Source organism: Peromyscus californicus, unplaced genomic scaffold (genome assembly GCF_007827085.1).
Source record: "Peromyscus californicus insignis strain IS unplaced genomic scaffold, ASM782708v3 Scaffold_15__1_contigs__length_86483966, whole genome shotgun sequence".
In the NCBI taxonomy this organism is placed as follows: domain Eukaryota; kingdom Metazoa; phylum Chordata; class Mammalia; order Rodentia; family Cricetidae; genus Peromyscus; species Peromyscus californicus.
In genome coordinates, this window is record NW_026294447.1 from 34,644,319 (window position 1) to 34,665,127 (window position 20,809).

The 20,809-nt window shown below is 37.5% G+C and overlaps 1 protein-coding gene and 1 non-coding gene across 2 annotated transcripts in view; one reads left to right on the forward strand and one right to left on the reverse strand.

The window, feature by feature from the left end:
• Mdga2 (MAM domain containing glycosylphosphatidylinositol anchor 2) overlaps positions 1–20,809 on the reverse strand; it is a 794,049-nt gene that overhangs the window by 100,681 nt on the left and 672,559 nt on the right. The window contains 1 exon segment of the mRNA XM_052738256.1: positions 8,433–8,702. Coding sequence (XP_052594216.1) covers positions 8,433–8,702 — 270 coding nt within the window.
• Positions 20,432–20,535, forward strand: LOC128111300 (U6 spliceosomal RNA). The gene has a single exon (XR_008218565.1). It is a non-coding gene; the product is annotated as a U6 spliceosomal RNA (small nuclear RNA).

Here is a 20,809-nt window from a genome sequence, read left to right on the forward strand (position 1 = left end):
CCTTGTAAAATATTCGACAATGATTTTTTTCTTTTAGAGTTATTATAATGAATAAAACTGGAAATTATTCTTTATTTTCAAAGTTTAAATTCTCTACTATAATGAATAAAACTGGAAATTATTCTTTATTTTCAAAGTTTAAATTCTCTATTCTTCCAAAAGTTATGAATAGTTTTTGTACAATCTTAAATTGCTCATTTTTATTTATTTATAAGAATTTTATACTTAACAGAATACTGCTAAAAGATGCAATGCCAAAGAGCAAGATATATTTTTATCTAGCCACTTCAATTAAATGCAGAACTATAAAACAAGAACTTAAATGGATATTAGACACAAAGCAAAGGATAACCAGGCTACAATCCAAAACCCCAGAGAAGCTAGGTAAAAAGGAGGACCCTAAGAGGGACACACATGGGGGGCCCCAGGAGTGGAAAGTAGTGAAGATCTCCTGGGTAAACTGGGAGGGGCATAGAAGGGAAGGGGAGGGGGTTGGGAACAGGAGTGACTGAGATGGCAGAGTAGATGGAGGGACAGAGAGGGAGAGCAATGAAAGAGATATCTTGGTAGAAGGAACCATTAGGGGATTAGGGAGAAATCTGGTGCTAGGGAAATCCCTAGGAATCCACAAGAATGAAACCAACTAAGACTCTGAGCAATAATGGAGAGGGTACATGATTATCAATTTGGTGAATATCCTAATTGTCATCACAGAATCTACATCCAGTAACTGATGGAAGGAGACACAGTGATCCACAACCAAGTACTGGGCTGAGCTCCTAGACTTCAGTTGAAGAGAGGAAGGAGGGATCACAGGAACAAGTGAGGTCAAGATCATGATGAGGAAATCCACAGACAGCTGACCCAAGCTGATGGGAGCTCATGGACTCTAGCCTGTCAGCTGGGGAACATGCATGGGACCAAACTAGGCCCTCTGAATGTGGGTGACAGTTATGTGGCTAGATCTGTTTGGGGAACCCCTGGCAGTGTGACTAGGACTTATCCCAGGTACATGAAATGGCTTTTTGGAACACATTCCCTGGGGTGGGATACCTTGTTCAGCCTTGACACAGGGGAGAGGGGCTTGGTCCTGCCTCAGCTTAGTATTCCATACTTTGTTGACTCCCCAAGGGAGGCCTTACCCTCTCTGAAAAGTGCATGGTGGGTAGAACTGGGGGAGGTGGGAGGGTGGGAGAAGGGGTAGAAGGGGGAACTGGGATTGGTATGTAAATTGCAAAAAAAGAAAAACAACTTAAGAAAATAAATTAATTAAAAAAGACAAGAACAAATTTTAAAATTTTATCTGAAATCAAATTTGCTTGGGTTTTATTTCTTCTCCTTTACTCTTCCAGTCAAAGAAGTTCAAGAATATTCTAACTCATCTTAGGGGGCAGCTAACTGTCCCCAGCTATCCTCAGTGCTTTAACTGACTGAATAAGAGCCTACAGTCCTAAAACGCCTCACCCGATCCTTATTTCTTCAGTTAAGTTGTGGCCGATACACTGATACTGAACATGAAATAAAATGGTAGTTTTAATGTCAATCCTGTAATTTACCAAAAGAAAAGTTAAGGATACACAATCCTAGAACAAATACTTCAAACGAGAGAGAAAATTAAATAGTCACAGCTGCACTTTTCTTGGTAGCTATTAGCTTATTTAGCATGAATGTTGAAAGAGATTATACAGTGAAGGAAGTCTTTAGTTAAATACTACAATAGATACAAGAATTTGATTCAGAGACGACTGTATTCAGAAGGTACTCCTGATGATAAATGGTGCTATGGGTAGTAGACAAATTGTAAGATGACTTCCAACTACACCTTTGGATAATTTTCTACTGCTGAGTGTAATACTAAACTATGATTTTGTTTCCTACTCCCAAACTAATGTGATGTACAAAGGGGATGGAATAAAGCTTCTGTGATTCTGTATATCAGATTCTACTTGGAGGGTCTGAGCTAAAGAGTCTTCCTTCTTGCTGGGTGGTGGATCACATGGCTATTCAGGAGAATCCCACGTGGAAAAGGACTTAAGCTAGCTTCTAGGTTATGCAAGCATTTTTTCCAGGGACTAAGTGTAACCTCTAGCCCAAATGGTAACGTCTCTAATATTCACTACTACAAGGACACTGTTTTTTCTTTTCTTTTTGTTGCTGTTTTTTTGTTTTGTTTTGTTTTTTAAGACAGGGTTTCTCTGTGTAGGCCTGGCTGTCCTGGAACTCACGCTATAGACCAGACTGTCCTTGAACTCAGAGATTCACCTGCCTCCACCTCATGAGTACTGGGATTAAAGATGTGCACCACCACCACCTGCAAAGGACACTATTCTAATAAGACAAAGAAGTATGATAAGGATTCCTTCATTGTTCACCTCAAGATAGGAGTATATTCCATAGTATATTCCAGAACAGAGAAATGTTAGAGTACTGACATACAGAAATTGCGGTATACTAGATTTGTATTGTTTCAAACTGTAAAATTTGTATGTGAAGGTGAAAAGTAACATAGTGAGTTTGTTTACATTTTGTTTACCAGTAAAATCTCTTAAGAATCTCTGGTTGAACTTCCTATCTTTAAAAATCATCTGACACTAAACGTGTCTGTTCCTATGGGACATAAAGGCCCAACGTTTTGTTTTTAAACAGTAAGACACAACTGATTAACAACAATTGCGGAGTAATTACAAAGATAAACCAATAGAAGCAAAATTTTCCTTAACAATCTCGATTAATTTCATTGCAGTGTTTTCAATGGTAGAACCTTTAAATATATAGAGAGATGGAGTACAACTTACTCATTCCATAATAAAGTCAGTAACCACAGCATTTATGACAGGTATAGCAATGATTAGCCTACTTTCAATAATGAGGCATATATAATTATTGGAAAAGCCTCGAAAAGAATTAGATTCCACTTTCATCTGAAATGAGGAAAAATTATTAGGATGCCAGAAGCCATTAAGGTAATGGGATGTGGATTTGATGGTGGCTGAGCAACAGGATGGAAGAGGTCCTAGTTCACAGAGCTCTGCAACAGTGTCCTTATATTAGCTGCAGAACTAATACATCAGATAGTAACTAGAGTGAAATAATTTCCTATTTCCATCCTAATTACGGTTACTTGGAGATTATTGACATTTTTAGGTGCTCTGTGTAATTAATATATTAATACACCAATTACTGTAATATATATCACAGCCTATATGCTGCCAGCTGACTAATGTGCAGACATCACCATAGTATACAAAGGCTAGTCTAGAAGAACACACAGGACTAGTATTTCATAAAATAATGTCATGAAAACAAAGGAACAAACTCCTAAAAAGATGTAATCTGTTATGCAGTGTTATCCCATTCGAAGTGACTTTGAAGTATCTTGTAGAATTGAGGTAGAGATAATCTTTAGAATTTTTGTGAGGTTTGAATGAGGATGGCAATGAAACTTTTCTGTATCTCACAGGACATAAAGAGCACCAGTATTTCTTGTATAACTGTAAGAAGCAATTTCTAGGAAAATAAATCCCAGGAATATAGACATGAAGTTAAAACCAGGAAAGAGTGAAAAAGATCAGGTAAAGTACTATTAGAGTATCCCAAAGACTAGATGGTCCTAACAAATAAAACAGGAAGAAAATAAAATTATGCAATTATAAAACTGGCTAAGGCTTAGAGAATATTTTTATATTTCAAGTATCTAATCTAGCATATCATATTTATTGTGTGTACCCACAAAAACTTATCAAATATTTTCAGGATTGTAAAAATTTCCTCAGTTAATACACTGGCACATAGTCTTCATACTCAATTATAATAATGGTTAAGCCAACAAAAATACTGCATGTCTAATGTTACCTTTACAATTTTTTAATTAAAATATAATTACATCATTTTCCCTTTCCTCCTCTAAGCTCTCCCATGTTCCATCTGCCCTTGCTTGCTGTTAAATTTCATGGCCTCTGGTCTCTTTTTATTTAAATATATATGTATATACAAATTGCTCACTCTGTATAATGTTACAGGCTGACTAATTGGCATTGGGTAACTTTTTGAAAAGGATAATATATTTTCTTCTTAAAAGAATCTAAAATTATTTCCAAATGTTAAATTCTTAATTGTTTTATAATTCTAATTGGATGTATTTTTCTGGAAGCCAGAGGGTGCTCTGTTTTCCCTTTCCAGGCTAAATATGAAAACAATATTACTTTTAATTTTTATGTCATATAAACTAGAGTAACCATTACTTGGGCTTATGTTTTCATGTGATACCATCATCTACATTTTTTATAAATAGCTCATCAAAAGTTAAACTGAAAGCTGTTCCTTTTGGTGTGTGATTTTAATGTCTGATATCCCTCGCACATGCAAATTTAAACCGAATCATCATCACAAGAAGCTATTTAAGAATTACATAGAGAGAGTGGTTAGAAATAACATGAGAAATCACTCAGAACTGTCACCCTGATTGCCAAGTACACAGGAGTAGCAACTAAAATATTTGATAAACAAACCCTTTGGGATTTCATAAACCAGTGCTGTATTTTATTACAAATAACAGGATCCTTTCCATTAAAAAGGAGTAAAACCACGTCTTCCTTAATTTCTGGTATTCTTGATAGAATCGGCACACAGGCACTTTCCCTTCTCCGTAATCAAGCTTCAGGAGAATTCTCCCCTTGTCCATCTGGTGAAATTGTGATGACGTTTTAATACGGAGGCCTTGCTAGATCTTTGCTGATGAGTTACACAAACCAACATATAAAATGGATGCCTTCCGTAGGTTAAGTCAATCTGCCAGATTGCTTTGCTCTACTGACTGTTAGCTGTAACCTGGTTCCATGAGCTCTACAGGAGACAGGAACAACCAGTATGCACAGCTCAGCTGAGTCATGAGAACTTTCACTATCTCACTAAACATCAGGAAGACACAACACAGCAGTCCTTTTTGCCTTGCTGCGTTTTAAAGAGAATTCTTCAGGAATGTAATCAATGAGATACATGTGTTAGTCATCGAAGACTGCAATAAAATTTACTGCAAACTGGTGGCTTAAGGTTTTACTTTCTCTGGGTTCTGGGTTTGAGGGACAGACAAAAAACCGAAGCTATTGTCCAGCATGGTGTCTCTTCCTGCTGAGGCTGTGGAGGAGCTTAGGATCTTCTCTTTCAGTCTTGATGTCTTGATGACATCAGAGGGTCTTTGGCTCCTCCTTGCAGCGGTTCATACTCAAACCCCCTCCTCTTCCCTCTCAGATTTCACTCTGCCTCCCTGACATGAGAATATGAACAATTACATTTGGAGCCCTCTTGAAACAGCCAGGTTATTCTCCTCTGAGAAGTCTTACCTTATCCAGTGTTTCATCTGAGCATGTGGTGCAAGTTCTGAGCTGCAGAATGAGTAGATAGACACAACCTTGGGGTCGGTCAGTCATTAGCCTGCTATGAAATACATTATTCACTTCCAACCTGAACTACTCTTTATCTTTGTTCATACTCATCTCTTTGCCTAATTTTAAAAATGAATTTATTCTTGTTTTCTTTCTTTTAATAAGAAATGTTGCTACCAAGTCACCTATCTATTTAATCAGTAAAGATTTACCATCCTTTCTGGATCAAATACAGAAAAATACTTAGTCATGACAGCAATGATTCTAGGTCTTTTAAGCATTTGGGAATGCTTTTCATAAACTGATCCATTTCATCATGGCATAATGTAAAACTCCATTTGAACTCCGCTATAATGGCATAGAACTATTTATTAAGATACAAATATAATGTCTATCTACTAATATAAATGTGTGCATATATATAAACTTAAAATTTCATGTTTTACAAGTGAGTTAATTTTAGTACACCAACGTGTCATAATATTCCATATTATTCTGGGGATTTATAAACATTCCCTTAGAGGTAAATATGGTAAATGGTCACTAGAATCTCTACCCCTTGTTTCTCTCAGGTTAGTTGAGAGGAATTCTCGGCTGTGCTGAACTTCTGAGGGATGCTAATTCTGATATAATTCAGTAAAACAACTATATCTTCTTTCAAAAGCTCTTCCACTGACACATACACTATGAAATGCCCACTCCTCTATGCATTTACCTGGTTGTGCTTTACTTAAAATTTGATCTTTTCCTTTTTCTGCTTTTTTTTTTTAATATTTCTCTTTATGAGGAGATCTTGAAACAATAATGCTGACCTGAAGTTTGAAGAGCACACACCACAGAAAGAAAATAATGCCTGTAGGTATTTCTTTTCCCCCTGTGAGGAAACTCATAACAGATTTATTCCTTTCCATGGTTATCAAAATCCACTTGCTGCACCCCATGGATGTGAGGTGGAAGAATGGAGCTTAGAGTTTCTTCTGGTCTCAGCTTGTCCTCGACTTTTCAGAGAGAATTTGGGTCACATAAGAAGGAACAAATGAAAATCTTACAGAAGCAGCATGGTCCTAAACCTGACAGCCAGTGTCACTTCAGAAAATTGGAAATTGCCTAAGGCCAAAAGAGTGAAAATCGTACAGTTAATTTTATGATGTCTATTTTTTTAAAGGATTAATGAATGAAAGTCAGATTCCTCATTTGTGCCAACATGAGAAAAGTAATTGCCTCTACATGATTCCTATTATTATTGAAAGCACAATGTAGAAAACGACTAACTGGGTAAGATGGCTCAGCATGTAAGGTCTCTGGGAACCAACCCTGACATCCTGAGTTCCATCCTGGGATTCATATGGTGGAAGAAGAGAACTGAACCCTGCAAGAAGTCCTCTGACCTCCATGTATATGAAAGGTGAACACCCTCATACATGTACACACAGGCACACACAAAAAAATAAAAATGGAATATTGGTTAAAAGATTGTCAGTAAACTAGATCATAGCAAATCTCTTCTTGAATAACAGACAACATTCCAGCCCTTATTAATTTCACTACACTGACATTATCCTCCCCTCAAGTTAAACACACTGTCCTAGGAACTTTTGGCTTTGTGTTAATCGTCTACTTTAAGAATCAAATTATAAAACGATTTCATTGACATGGGCCATAATAAAACGTCTTGAAAAATGAAAAGAAGCAGAGTACAGTGGAGAAGACTGTTTCATATTCCTTGGTAGCCAAGTGAATTTCATCAATCTAATATTATGTTTTAGGTAGTAAAATGGCTCAAAGGAAATCCGGCTTTAGAGAGTGTCTTAGTTAGGGTTGCTATTGCCGTGACAAAATACCATGGCCCAAAGGCAAGTTGGGGAGAAGAGGGTTGATTTGGCTTACACTTCAGCATTGCTGTTCATCACTGAAGGAAGTCAGGACTGGAACTCAAACAGGACAGGAGGGGAGCTGCCCACCTGCTTGTTTTCTTGCCATGGTCCTCTCAGCCCACCTTCTTATAGAACCCAGGACCAGCAGCCCAGTGATGGCACCACCCACCATGGGCTGGGCCCGCCCCCACATTGATCACTAAATAAGAAAATGCCTTACAGCTGGATCTCAAAGAGGCATTTCCTCAGCTGAGTCTCCTTCCTCTGATGACTCTAGCTTGTGTCAAACTGACACCCAATGCCACCCAGTACAGAGAGATTGCTCAAAATCAGAACTTAGCAACTAGATTTCTCGTCAATGAACAAGTTTTCAGTCTGGGATAGTTTCATCATTTTTTTAACAACAGCTTTTCAGAGATGAGACAGGGGCCAGCTTCTTCATTCAATATCACAAAAGCTCTAACTGTTAAATGTCATTTTACTTAAGACAAAAATAACATTGAAAAGGTAATTTCCTTTTAATACATTCCAAAACTCTGGTACAAAAATAGCAAAAGAACAGATTTACCACAGCACAGAGAATATCAGAATAATTTCGACGAGTGTCTAAAACTATATAAAAAGAACATACAGTTGCTAACATGACATCAAAACATGTTAGTACTTCTCCCTAATTGTCATACTTTGTATATAGTTTATTGCTCTGCCATGAAATATTTGAGAGCACGTGACAAGCCAAGAACAAACTGAGACACGGAGCCTTGGACACTCAGAAGTAATAACTAAGAAAACAAAATATTGCTGCTACTCGTAAAAAAAACAAAAAGAGAAAGAGCCAGACCATGTGACTTATCTTGCAATCTTATCTCAGTACTGCTAGCTACCACAGTCATTTGTGTTATCACTGAGAGGAACAAACAGAATCAGGAGAACTTCCTCCTTTCATCTGAATTCAGACAGACATCTGTTTTGTTTTATAGGCACAGGCATTATTCTCACCAAAAAGACAGACCTGCCCTAAAAACCATCAAACAGATGTTGCACCTAGAACAGCAAAATCACAAATGTACAAACCTATCCATTTACAAAATGATTTCAATCCAGCATTCACGTAAACCCAAGATCTATTGCTCCAAAATCATGTATTAACAAAAATCAAATTAATTGAGTATCCTACCTGTAACGAGAAAGCTGCATCTCCCTGCTCCGGCTTCGTTTATGATGCTGCAGTTATAAACGCCATAGTTTTCGTTGGAAAGACTTTTTACTGGGTACTCCGTATACTCCTGAGAGTCAAACTGACCGGTCCGTAATAACTTATTGCCCAAACGCCACTCATAGGTCAGCACTCGTATTGGATATGCTCTCAGGACCCTGCAGCTCATGGTCACACTTCTGTCCTGTCCTTGACGGATTTCCAAGAATGCTGGTTCCACAGCTGGGGGGTCTGGGGGAAAGACAGGTTAAAAGAGATGAAAGATGAGGCTTTCAAAACAGCAATCTTATTGGCTATTCTATTATGATTTGTGTATTTTTAAGAACTTATGTTACAGTGGGTGAGTATAAAAGGTGGGTGGAGAATATATAAAAATTGAAGAATTTCATCTTGAGCTGGGAAATAAGATTTTCTCAGAGTGGATAGTCAATGAGACTTTACACAAAACAAAAAAAACAACAACAATAAACGTTTACAGATAAAACAACAAAAAATTTTTTCTTATTTCCTTCTAGGTACTTCCAGGAAAAGCAAAATTGCCAAAACTATTTCTTTACATGTTCAGGCACCAATGAAGCTATGGATGCACAAACAGAATTACGACAAGGTTTCATATTAGTATGAGACTGTAAAGTAGAAAGAGTTCTGTTTCATCTGTAAATTGTAATTATCACTGTTGAGCTCAGTCTGTGGATCTGGTACTTGTCAGTTTATAAAGCCAGATAGACAAATTTATAAATCAGTGTTTTAAATGGTTTGGTTTGATCTCCTTGGACTGGAAGTCCACAATCCATAAATCCTTAAGCACACTTTCCAAACTATACCACAGTTGAAGATGGCTTTCAATCTCACTGAAATAGCAGACTTATGTAGTGGTATGTGCTCTGCCCACGACCTTGGGCTATAGGACCCCAAAGGAAGGGTGCTTCCTGCCATTGTATGGGACCTCTTAAAAGGTAAGCGAGAAGGGTGATGAGCTCTTTCTACCTGCTGCCTGCTTCATGGTCTGATCGAACTGCCAGGTGAATTGGCTCCCAGTCAGATCAGAGGACGATTTCTACTGTCTACTCTGTTCTGTATTCATGAGTGTATTTACTCAATAAATTAAGATATATCTTAATAAATCCCTATTACCCATTAAATAGACTCACGTGGATTGATCTTAATTGACTTATTTGCCATATTTGTGATTTTATTCATGTAATTAAAACTTGCTGTATTCGGTACCTAACATTTTTTATTTTGATGATGAAATTTCCAATACGCCATTTAAAGGATACATAATACACACTTCTCATTTTTGAAACCCAACATACAAACCTTTACTAAAATGTTTAGCAATCTTCAATTAAAAACTAAATTCTGAAGTGGATGATGTGACCTATCCATTTTATCACAGAAGCTGTGCAACCATATAAAGCCGAAATGATTGGCGAGTACACCCCTAACTAGACATTTATGAGCCTCTTGCAAATTGTGCACCATAAAAACTGCAGAGCTCTACCCGGTGGCTCTTACTTCACAGTGCTCAAAGGTTTTGGAAATCAATTATTGTCAGTCTGGAATTCTTTTCACCCTATGGTGCCTGTTAAATAGCTTCGGTCTCTATTCTCATTATCAGTTTACTGAATGGTCCTTCTTACTTCTTTCAGCAAACATTTTTTCAATCCATCAATTCTAATTTTATCTATTCAATTTTTTTCTTTGGATTCTTTTCCTAAAAGTAGTAAGAATTTTTCTACATGCAAGAAAAACATATCCTGCTTTTCATGTATTTCCTGGTATAACACAGACAAGGCATTTTAAGGAAGTTGGTGCCTGTGCTGTGTCCTTTAGGAAGCAAAGGACATGTAAGGTGCATATGCCATAAAGGGGGACATTCCAGGCATGAGAGAAGTGCACGTACAGAGGAGCCAGAGAGGAGGGAGTGCTCGGAGGAAGCAAAGGAACTACCAGAACCAGTGAATAAAACACCACTGTGGCTCTGGAGAAAACACAGTAGAAAGGCAGGAAAATCTGTCCAAAGAAACTTGGGCCTCATGTTACAGAGTTTGGTTTTACAGTGCCAGCATCAGGAAAATGATACAAAATTAAAGGACTTACATGATCAAATTATTAGTCATAATATTACCAATCCTTAAGAAAAATTCTGAAGTGAAAAAAGAGGGCATGAAGCAGAGGGGACGAGGCATGTTGCAGAAAAATGACAGCATTACTTAAAAAAAAAAAAAGGTGAACAACTCTCTGTGAGGTAGTGGGAAAACAAGGGATTCCTTATGCAATGAGGTGGACGATGATGCCAGTTCTACAAATGGGAAGGAAAGAACGGGAATGTAGTGTGCAGTGGGCATGTTGACTCCCTGCATGTGTGAGTCACACTATAGGAATGTAGTATGCAGTGGGCATGTTGACTCCCTGCATGTGTGAGTCACACTATGGGAATGTAGTGTGCAGTGGGCATGTTGACTCCCTGCATGTGTGAGTCACACTATGGGAATGTAGTGTGCAGTGGGCATGTTGATTCTCTGCCTGTGTAAGTCACACTATGGGAATCTAGTGTGCATGTTGATTCCCTGCATGTGTGAGTCACACTATGGGAATGTAGTGTGCGGTGGGCATGTTGATTCCCTGCATGTGTGAGTCACACCATGGGAATGTAGTGTGCGGTGGGCATGTTGATTCTCTGCACGAGTGAGTCACACTGGTAGCAAAGACTTTCTCCCATTATCCCCTATTGCCACCTAATTTGTCTGTTTCCAAACAAACAAGCTATTTCTGGTTGTCTCTTCTTCTGAATTTTTATTTAAATGACTCATAGTCAGATGAAAGTCCATACAGACTCAATCCTTCAAAAGTGTTGATGCTTCTCTATGGGTTTGGCTCTGTCACTCAGAGGAAAAGCGAGAAAAAAGAAACATTGTACAGTGTAAGAGTGTGTTTGATAGATCAGACCATGTCTGGTAAGGCTGATTGGTTAACTGAGTGATTGCCTGCTTATGTTAGTTGGGTTAACTTCGAGGAGCATTATCATTATCTAAACGGCTTTCATAGTTTTAAATTTTTCCCTTGTAACACTTTCTTATTTTTGCTTTACCTTTCTCAACTATACTATCAAGAATATTTAAATTTCATGAGTTTAAGTTTTATTACTGTAAACTCATCTTTATCTCTAAGGTTTAGCTTTTAAGAGTGTGTTTTATATACTATTGTAGCTAGTCATGCATTCATTTACTGGCATTTGCATTTCACAGTTTTGGAAGTTTTTATTCTTAAGCTTCAGTATCCTCACATTTCCCGAGCGCCTCTCCTGACAAGCCTGTGCCTATCCTCTGTCATTTCCAGAGAGCCTGGCAACCCCCTTCCGCCAAGTACTTCTCATTTCATTCATTTGTATTTGGATAAAATTGTTTGTTCTCATTTTGTGTTTTTTTTTCAAGTTTTGAATTTTTTTATTGCATTCTTTTTTGATTGTTGGATTACAGCATTATCCAACCCCTTTCTTGCTGCCAGTTGGGAGTTGCCTATATATATATAATTTTGATTTCATTACTATGGATGTAGAAAAAAGGCTAAATCTGAAAACTTTTTCCTTTTTTAACTTTTGCCCTGACATGCTGTGGATATCGCTCTGTATAAATAAACACTGATTGGCCAATAGCCAGATAGGAAGTATAGGTGGAACTAACAGAGAGGAGAATTGAGGAAACAGGAAGGGAAAAGAGAGATTGCCTGGAGCTGCCGCCAAGACAGGGAAGATGTAAGGTACTGATAAGCCACGAGCCACGTGGCAAAGTATAGATTAATAGAAATGGGCTAAATATAAGAGTAAGAGCTAGACAATGATAGGCCTGAGCTAATGGCAAAGCAGTTTAAATAATGTAAGAGTCTGTGTGTTTATTTTATAAGTGGGTTCCAGGACTGGCGGACTTGGCGGGAGCTGGAGAGAAATTCTCCAGCTACACTGACATGTGTTACCGACTCATGAATTTTAATTCTCCTTTGCTTTTAAAATTCTATTACACAATGGCTACAATGCTAACATTTCTATGGCCCAGTTCATTAGCCTTGTGTTCCTTAATACGCTAAGGCCTTTGACTTGTGATCATTTTCTTTGTATCTCTAGTCACTATTCTGAACTTCCCACCACATCTTTTCTTATCTCTATGATCTTGATATGCAAAGACATATTTTCATATTAAAATTGTTTTCCAAGGCATACAGTTTTATAGATCGGCAGTGTTTTCTGCTGGTCAACATACACTTCCACTGTCTTTGGATGGCCATGCATCCTGCAGAAAATTGATTTCAAAGCCTTCCATTTTAAGCTACTTTTTTCTTCCACCAGCTCCTTTCAACATCTCTTTGTCTTTGATGTCTGTGATTCCATATAGTGTTTATAGGTATGAGCTTCTCTTTAGTTGTGGGTTTCAATTTGTTGGGCTTATAGCTGTTGATTTACATTATTCTTTCATCTATGATATTTTGGAGAGTTCTCATCATCAGCTCTTCAGACAAAACTTCTTTTGTCTTCTTTAAGTCCTTATTTGGTTATATTTTCTCCTATATCTTACACATTTTTAAAACTATTATTCCAAAGTCTTTCTGTTTGTTTGTGTTTTTTCTGTGTGTTATTATTAATAAATTCATCTGAGGAAACACAGTTTGTTAATTCTTTTTATAACTCTGCTTAATCTGCTAAATATGTTCATGGTGTTCTAAATTTGATAATTTATATTTAATCTATAAACATTCTTCGCAATTCTTCTGCACAGCTACTATACTGGCTAGCATGGTCAGACCTATTATCAATGTCCCTAAACAAAGTCACTATTTTATCCTGCCTGATAGTGAAGAGGTTGGGGACTACATTCTTGCTTCCTGCTGCTTTTCCTTTAGAGTTCATTGTGTTCCTATCACTTTTTAAGTGTTGATTCTTTTTCTACACTTTGAAACTTAAACTCATCTTGTTTTTTTTTCCCTGCAGAGACAACTCATATCCATAAGCAAGTATTAGCAGCAACACCTACAATTATGTAATGCTCATGGCTGCATGCCTATTTGAACTATTAAATGATAGAGGCTGTGATATGAATGTCTAGGTTTCTGCATCTTAAACATTATAGTTTAAAAATGGCCATTTTCTTGCCTTCTATTGAGAGTCAAAGTATAAACACTATGTTCACTTTATCTTTGTTCTCACCTTGAACTCTACCCACTTGGGGAAGGGTCTACAAGGGTCTATAGTGGAGACCTTTCCTCATGAATAATCTAGATTTTAAGTCCTTTACCCACTGCTCAGGGATATCAACAACCAGATCTCATATTTATCCAAGTCAGCAAAGGTACTCAATGAAAATGCAGCTGCTTTGACTACTATCCTACAAATTCACTGAAGTGTATTCTAATAAGCATTTTGATGTTCTCAATAGGACTTAGGAAACATTTCTCATTTATGTCAACTGGAAAGGCTTTGTAGAATATAGAGCTAAGGGAACATATGACTCTAAAAACCATAAGATCATGGCATAAAAACACACCTTGAAATCTCAGAACATGGAAGGCTAAGGCAGAAAGGTCAGTTCAAGGCCAGCTTAGGCTACTTGAAATCTGTCTTTAAAATAAAGTCTCAGAAGATGGGGAGGTTTCAAGTTGTAGGAACAACTTAGACTGTGCATAAGCATTCAAGTAAAATGCAAAGTTGGTTTTTCCATTGAGTATAATCACTCATGGGGCTGGAATTAAATAACTACTAAAGAGGAATATATAAAAATAATAAATGATTTGTGAAGATTCCAAATATGTATGTTAGGCAAATTTTTTAAAATTAGTTAGATTTATTCGTTTTATTATATGTTGTGTGTATTTTGCCTACATAAATGTATCTGCACCACATGAGTTGTTGGTTACAGATGGTTGTGAACCACCATGTGGGTGTTAGATATTGAATCCATGTTCTTTTTAAGAGCAACAAGTGCTCTTAATCTCTGAGCTGTCTCTTCAGATCCAAGGGCTTCATGTTTTAAATAACAGAAATAATAAAATGTCCAATCACAATAAGAAATAAATACACATCTATCTGAAAATATCTAGTTTTGGATAAATTAGCTCCAATATAATATGTGAAAGTAAATATTCATGGTGCCAATATATTATAGGCTATAGATTTGGGGCATGTAAATGAAGAATTAAGCAGTAGAGAAAACTAGTGATAACCTTTTTGCCTAGGATCAATGTCTATGATTATAAAGGAAAGTTGTTTTTATAGATTCTACCAAAAATATATGAGGATCTTACACACACTTCCCTCAATCTCTACTCCTCAACCATTATGTGGTACATAGAACACTAAACAGTCTGGGCAATGGCCTTCTAGAGGACCAGTATCCTTCCTTTATGGCCTTTCCTTGTTATTTTCAGGTCAGGAACACCTACCTAAGGAGAAGCCTCACATTGTATCCTTACTGGGTGCATTTTTTTTGATTCCCCGATCATCTGTCCACTTTCTCAACCAAGTTTTCTTTCGATAATACGTGTCAAGCAAGCCCTTTTGTGAGCAGACCATTGGCTCTGACCTTTCTTTCTTTTTAAATTTTTCCTAATTAAAAAATGTATTCCTTCTCTGAGAATTTTGTAACTGTTTTGATCACATGCAACCCATCCTCCAACTCTTACTGTATCTACCACCCCCACTTTCCTACCCACCCAAATTTGTGGTTATTTTGTTATTGTTGTTGTTGTTTTAACATCCATCAAATCTAATTGGTGCTGACCATATATATTCTTGGGTGTGTGGTCTTCTCCTATAGCATGATTAACTTACCAGGAGCTACATTCTTAAAAGAAAACTCACTCTCCTCATCCCTGCAGCTATCAATTGCCAATAGCTCCTTGGCTAAGAGTAAGCTAAATCTAGATGAAATAAATACTTTCAAGAGACTCTGTCATTCAATGAGATAGAAGAAGTAATTAAAAATCTCCCAACAAAAAATAAAACAAACAAATAAAAAACCCAGGACCAGATGGATTCAGTTCAGAATTCTATCAGATTTTCAAAGGATAGCATACATCAAAATTCCTCAAATTATTCAATAAAATAGAAAATGAAGGAACATTTCCAAAATGTTACTATGAAGCCAATATTATGCTGATACCAAAACCAGACAAAACCCTATCAAAAAAATAAAATTATATGTCAATATCTATGATGAAAACGGGCTGTTTTTTCTTCCTAATATATTCTTTCGAGTCATTGTTCTGGTGTCAATAGCTGACCTTTTTAATCTTTTAGATTTTGTGACTTTAGAATCCCATGTCTATGATCATTTTCAGATCTAACTATAAAGAAGTGTGCTTCTTTTAATCTCCTTGATATCACATTTATGTCTTATGTAGTAAGAACTCCGTGAAACACATAAATCTTTTATCATTAAAAATGTAGTAGCTGGAGAGGGGGATGGCTGGCTCAGTAGGCAAGAGATTGTGACCAACAAGTATGAGGGCCTGAGTCCAAATATCTGGTACCAACACAAACACTTTGCTTGTCTCAAACTCCAGCTATATGAGGCAGAGATAAGCCAATCCCAAGAGCTAACTCACCATCCAGTTAGCTGAAATTAGTAAACTTTAGTTTCAGTCAGAGTGCTTAAAGGCAGTAAGACAGGGTGACATAAGAAGACACCCAATGTCCTGTTCTGGGCTGCACATGTGCATGCAATACAGACACACAGACACACAGACACACAGACACACACACACACACACACACACACACACACACACACACACACACACATTCTGTAGTTTGAGCCAGGTATGGAGGTGCACACAGATAATCCCAGCAGTCTACAAGTAAAGTCATGAGGATTAGTGAAATTTGGAGATCAGTCTGAGCTACATGGTGAGTTTCAGGCCAGTCAGGGATATCTAGTGAGATCTTGTCTTAAACAATGAGAAAACATCAATAACTCTGTAGATTGATACAGAGAATGGACAGTGAGTTTAGTGGGCTGAAAGGACAGGGGACTAAATACATCGGGAAGGTGCAGTATAAGTGATAAACCAAGCAGAGTTTGGAAACAAAAGAATTTAGTAGGAAATTTATGAGGGAAATTAGCCAGCATATTAAATCATCAGGACCTGGAGGCAGAAACTTAGAGCCCTGAGGAGGATTTTGTTAGAATGGAACATTTAAGAGACTCAGAAGTTGGAAGTTCTTATAAGACCAAAGATATAACCACTGAAGTGAAGGATAAATTCAGAGAAGGTTGATAATACAGAAGTCAAACACAAACAAGTTAAGGGAATACATAGACACTCTCAAGTTGTATTTGTAAAAAAATAGATAAATAAAAATTGAAGTGTTTGCAGTTTCATGTTAAAAATTCATTTTAAAGTAATAAGGTAATTAAGGTTATCTAGCAGGGATGTATCCTAAAACACATACTTATTTTTGGCTACTTTGAGAATACTTTTATCTATCTGGCATCTTAGATTATTTCAAATTGTGACTTTCTGGTACCATCTCTATATGTGAGTGTCATTTTTCTCACATGAATCACCCAGGGTAGTCTGTTAATGGCTTGTAAGGATATTTGGTAATTTGGTTTAAAATTTTTCAAATACAGTATGATTTTATAAAGTCTAATAGACTGAGTTGGAAAGCATCCCTAAATTGCTGTGATCGTTACTTCTATTTAAAAGGCTGCCAGGAGGCACTTGGATTCCAGGATGTTTTTAATCTCAGAAAGCCAGCAGAAACTGGAGGTTCACTCACTATAGTCCGATGAAATCCATCTATGGAAACTCTTCATGAAAGGCTCACATTTCAGCATACTAGATATTAATGAGCTGCACATTTCACTCTTTGGTACACCTAGTTCGAAGGCTCAACCTCTGTGGTTATGATGAAATGTATGGTGAGAAGACACCAAACATGAAAGAACCTGAAGGTGCTAAAAATGTCCAGTTAACTGAACATAATCAGTTTTTCATGCTGCACTGAGATCTTCAGTATATTTATTAAAAATATTTAATACTAATGAAATTATAGGTAAAAATACTATACAAAATTATGTAAGTGCATGCAATGTCAAAAGCAGGGTTACTTAAGATAAGTAAATAAGTTACTCATGTTTCTTCCAGTTGAGCCAAAATGATGTTTAAAAGTATACAAGGTATATCCATTCACATTAGTGTCTATTTCAAAGTCATTCTAAATGCTCTTTTTTTTTTTTTTAGATTTAAATTTTTTTTTTATTAATTTATTTTGCAATACAATTCAGTTCTACATATCAGCCACGGATTCCCTTGTTCTCCCCCCTCCCGTCCCCCTCACCTTCCCCCCAACCCCCCCCCCCCATTCCCATCTCCTCCAGGGCAAAGCCTTCCCCACAGACTGAGGTCAACCTGGTAGACTCAGTCCAGGTAGGTCTAGTCCCCTCCTCCCAGGCTGAGCCAAACAATCCTGCATAGGCCCCAGGTTTCAAAGAGTCAACTCATGCAATGAGCACAAGATCTGGTCCCACTGCCTGGATGCCTCCCAAACAGATCAAGCCAATCAACTGTCTCATCCATTCAGAGGGCCTGATCCAGTGGGGACCCCTCAGCCATTGGTTCATAGTTCATGTGTTTCCATTCATTTGGCTATTTGTCCCTGTGCTTTATCCAACCTTGAGAAAGTAGGAAGTAGTCTTGAACGCATTGGCATAGGAGACTACTTCCTAAATAGAACACCAGTAGCACAGACTCTGAGACAAACAATCAATCAATGGGACCTCTTGAAACTGAGAAGCTTTTGTAGAGCAAAGGATACGGTCAACAAGGCAAAGCGACAGCCTACAGAATGGGAAAAGATCTTCACCAACCCCACATCTGACAGAGGACTGATATCCAGAATATATAAGGAATTCAAGAAATTAGACATCAAAATGCCCAACAGTCCAATTAAGAAATGGGCTATAGAACTAAACAGAGAATTCTCAACAGAGGAAACTCAAATGGCCGAATCATCAGGGAAATGCAAATCAAAACAACTCTGAGATACCACCTTACGCCTGTCAGAATGGCTAAGATCAAAAACACTGAAGACACCTTATGCTGGAGAGGATGTGGAGCTAGGGGAACTCTCCTCCACTGCTGGTGGGAATGCAAGCTTGTACAACCACTTTGGAAATCAATATGGCGCTTTCTTAGAAAATTGGGAATCAATCTCCCCCAAGATCCAGCTATACCACTCTTGGGCATATACCCAAGAAATGCTCAACCACACCATAAGAGCACTTGTTCAGTTATGTTCATATCAGCATTGTTTGTAATAGCCAGAACATGGAAACAACCCAGATGCCCTTCAACTGAAGAATGGATAAACAAATTGTGGTACATATACACAATGGAATACTACTCAGCAGAGAAAAACAATGGCATCATGAGGTTTGCAGACAAATGGATGGATCTAGAAAAAATCATCCTGAGTGAGGTAACCCAGACTCAGAAAGACAAACATGGTATGTACTCACTCATAGCAGGATACTAGACATGAAACAAGGATGACTTGTCTGCTACTCACATCACCAGGGAGGCTACCTGGAAAACAGGACCCCAAGAAAGACACAGGGATCACCCAATGACAGAGAAATGGAATGAGATCTACATGAACAGCCTGGACATGAGTGGGGGTAATGAAAGGCGAGGGTCGAGGGAAAGAGAGCTTGGGGGAGCGGGAGATCCCAGCTGGATCAACAACAGAGAGGGAGAACAAGGAATAGGAGACCATGGTAAATAAAGACCACATGAGAATAGGAAGAAGCAAAGTGCTAGAGAGGCCCACAGAAATCCACAAAGATACCCACACAACAGACTGCTGGCAGTGGTCGAGAGACAGCCAGAACGGACCTACTCTGGTGATGGGATGGCCAAACACCCTAATTGTTGTGCTAGAAACCTCATCCAACTACTGAGGGATCTGGATGCAGAGATCCATGACTAGGCCCCGGGTGGATCTCTGGGAGTCCAATTAGCGAGAATGAGGAGGGTTTATATGAGCGAGAATTGTTGAGACCAAGGTTGGATAAATGCTCTTAAAATAAACTACATTTGCTGCCATAGAGTATTCACTCAATCCTAGGTATTAAAATAGATACTCACAAAGATTATGCCCTTATGACAGACAGTAATACATTTTTTAGAAGAGCCTAAAGCACAGAAGAGTTAAGAAATATTACTCATCTAAAAATGGCAGAATAAGGGATCAAGCAAAGCAATTTTACTTCAGAATGTTTCTCTCCATTGTAATTTGTGCTTTGCTCTTTTGAAAAGAGATACCAATTTGTTATGGTTTAATTATTTCACTCAAAGAGGACCATGAATAGAAGTTGACCCAATCACACCAATACCAACTGAGAAACAGAAAATCCTCAGGGAAGCATAAAACCAATGGGGCAAAGCTTATAGGTTAAAGAAAACAAATGTTGGTGAAGGATTTCAAACCAGAATCAACTTGTTAATTTGTGTATCACTCTGTGCATACGAATGTATGTATTTTTCATATACCAGTGTATGTATCTAAAGGTAAAAGTATAACTTTTGAAAACCATTAAGAATTTAACTGTAATATAAGAGGTAAATAAGTAGTTCTGAGTTCAGAAATTTTTCTTTATGCAATTACTGCCTCAAGATGTCTGGCCAAGTGTTCAGAATGGAAGTCAGTGCGAATGGTCAAATGCATATAAGTGGTCCAATTTCTGAGGATGGAGAATACTATAGGGAAAAGTCTCTACTAGCTTTTATGTCTTAACAGAGGGATCAGAAACTATTTTGCAAGTTCTTCTGATACCGCATAAATAATCAACTTTTGCAATGACTTCTGGACAACAATTGCCAATTTTAGATGCAAAGCAGGGATGAAAGAAACATGTACTTTGATTTTATAAAAAATAATCTGTTTAAAGACTCATGAAAATCTTGTGCTCTCTTCGGCAGCACATATACTAAAATTCAAATGATACATAGATTAGCATGACTCCTGCCCAAGAGCAATGGGCAAAACCATGAAGCTTTCATGTTTTTACATATTACATGATAAGAGCATTTAAATTTTAAAAAGGCATGAAAATAAAATGAGGTGATTCTGTTTAACTCTGATTAGTTACCAAAAAATAATTTTATCCAATAAAGAATCACAAAAATCTTTAAAACAATATTGATAACATTAATAGAACCTATTCTTAAAACTTTTAATGGGGTGTGGGATGGAGACTGAACATGTGTTGGACTGTCTTTAGTCACTTAATGCTTTAGAGAAGAAGAATGGTTATCACATGGAGCACTTCAATGAAGAAACA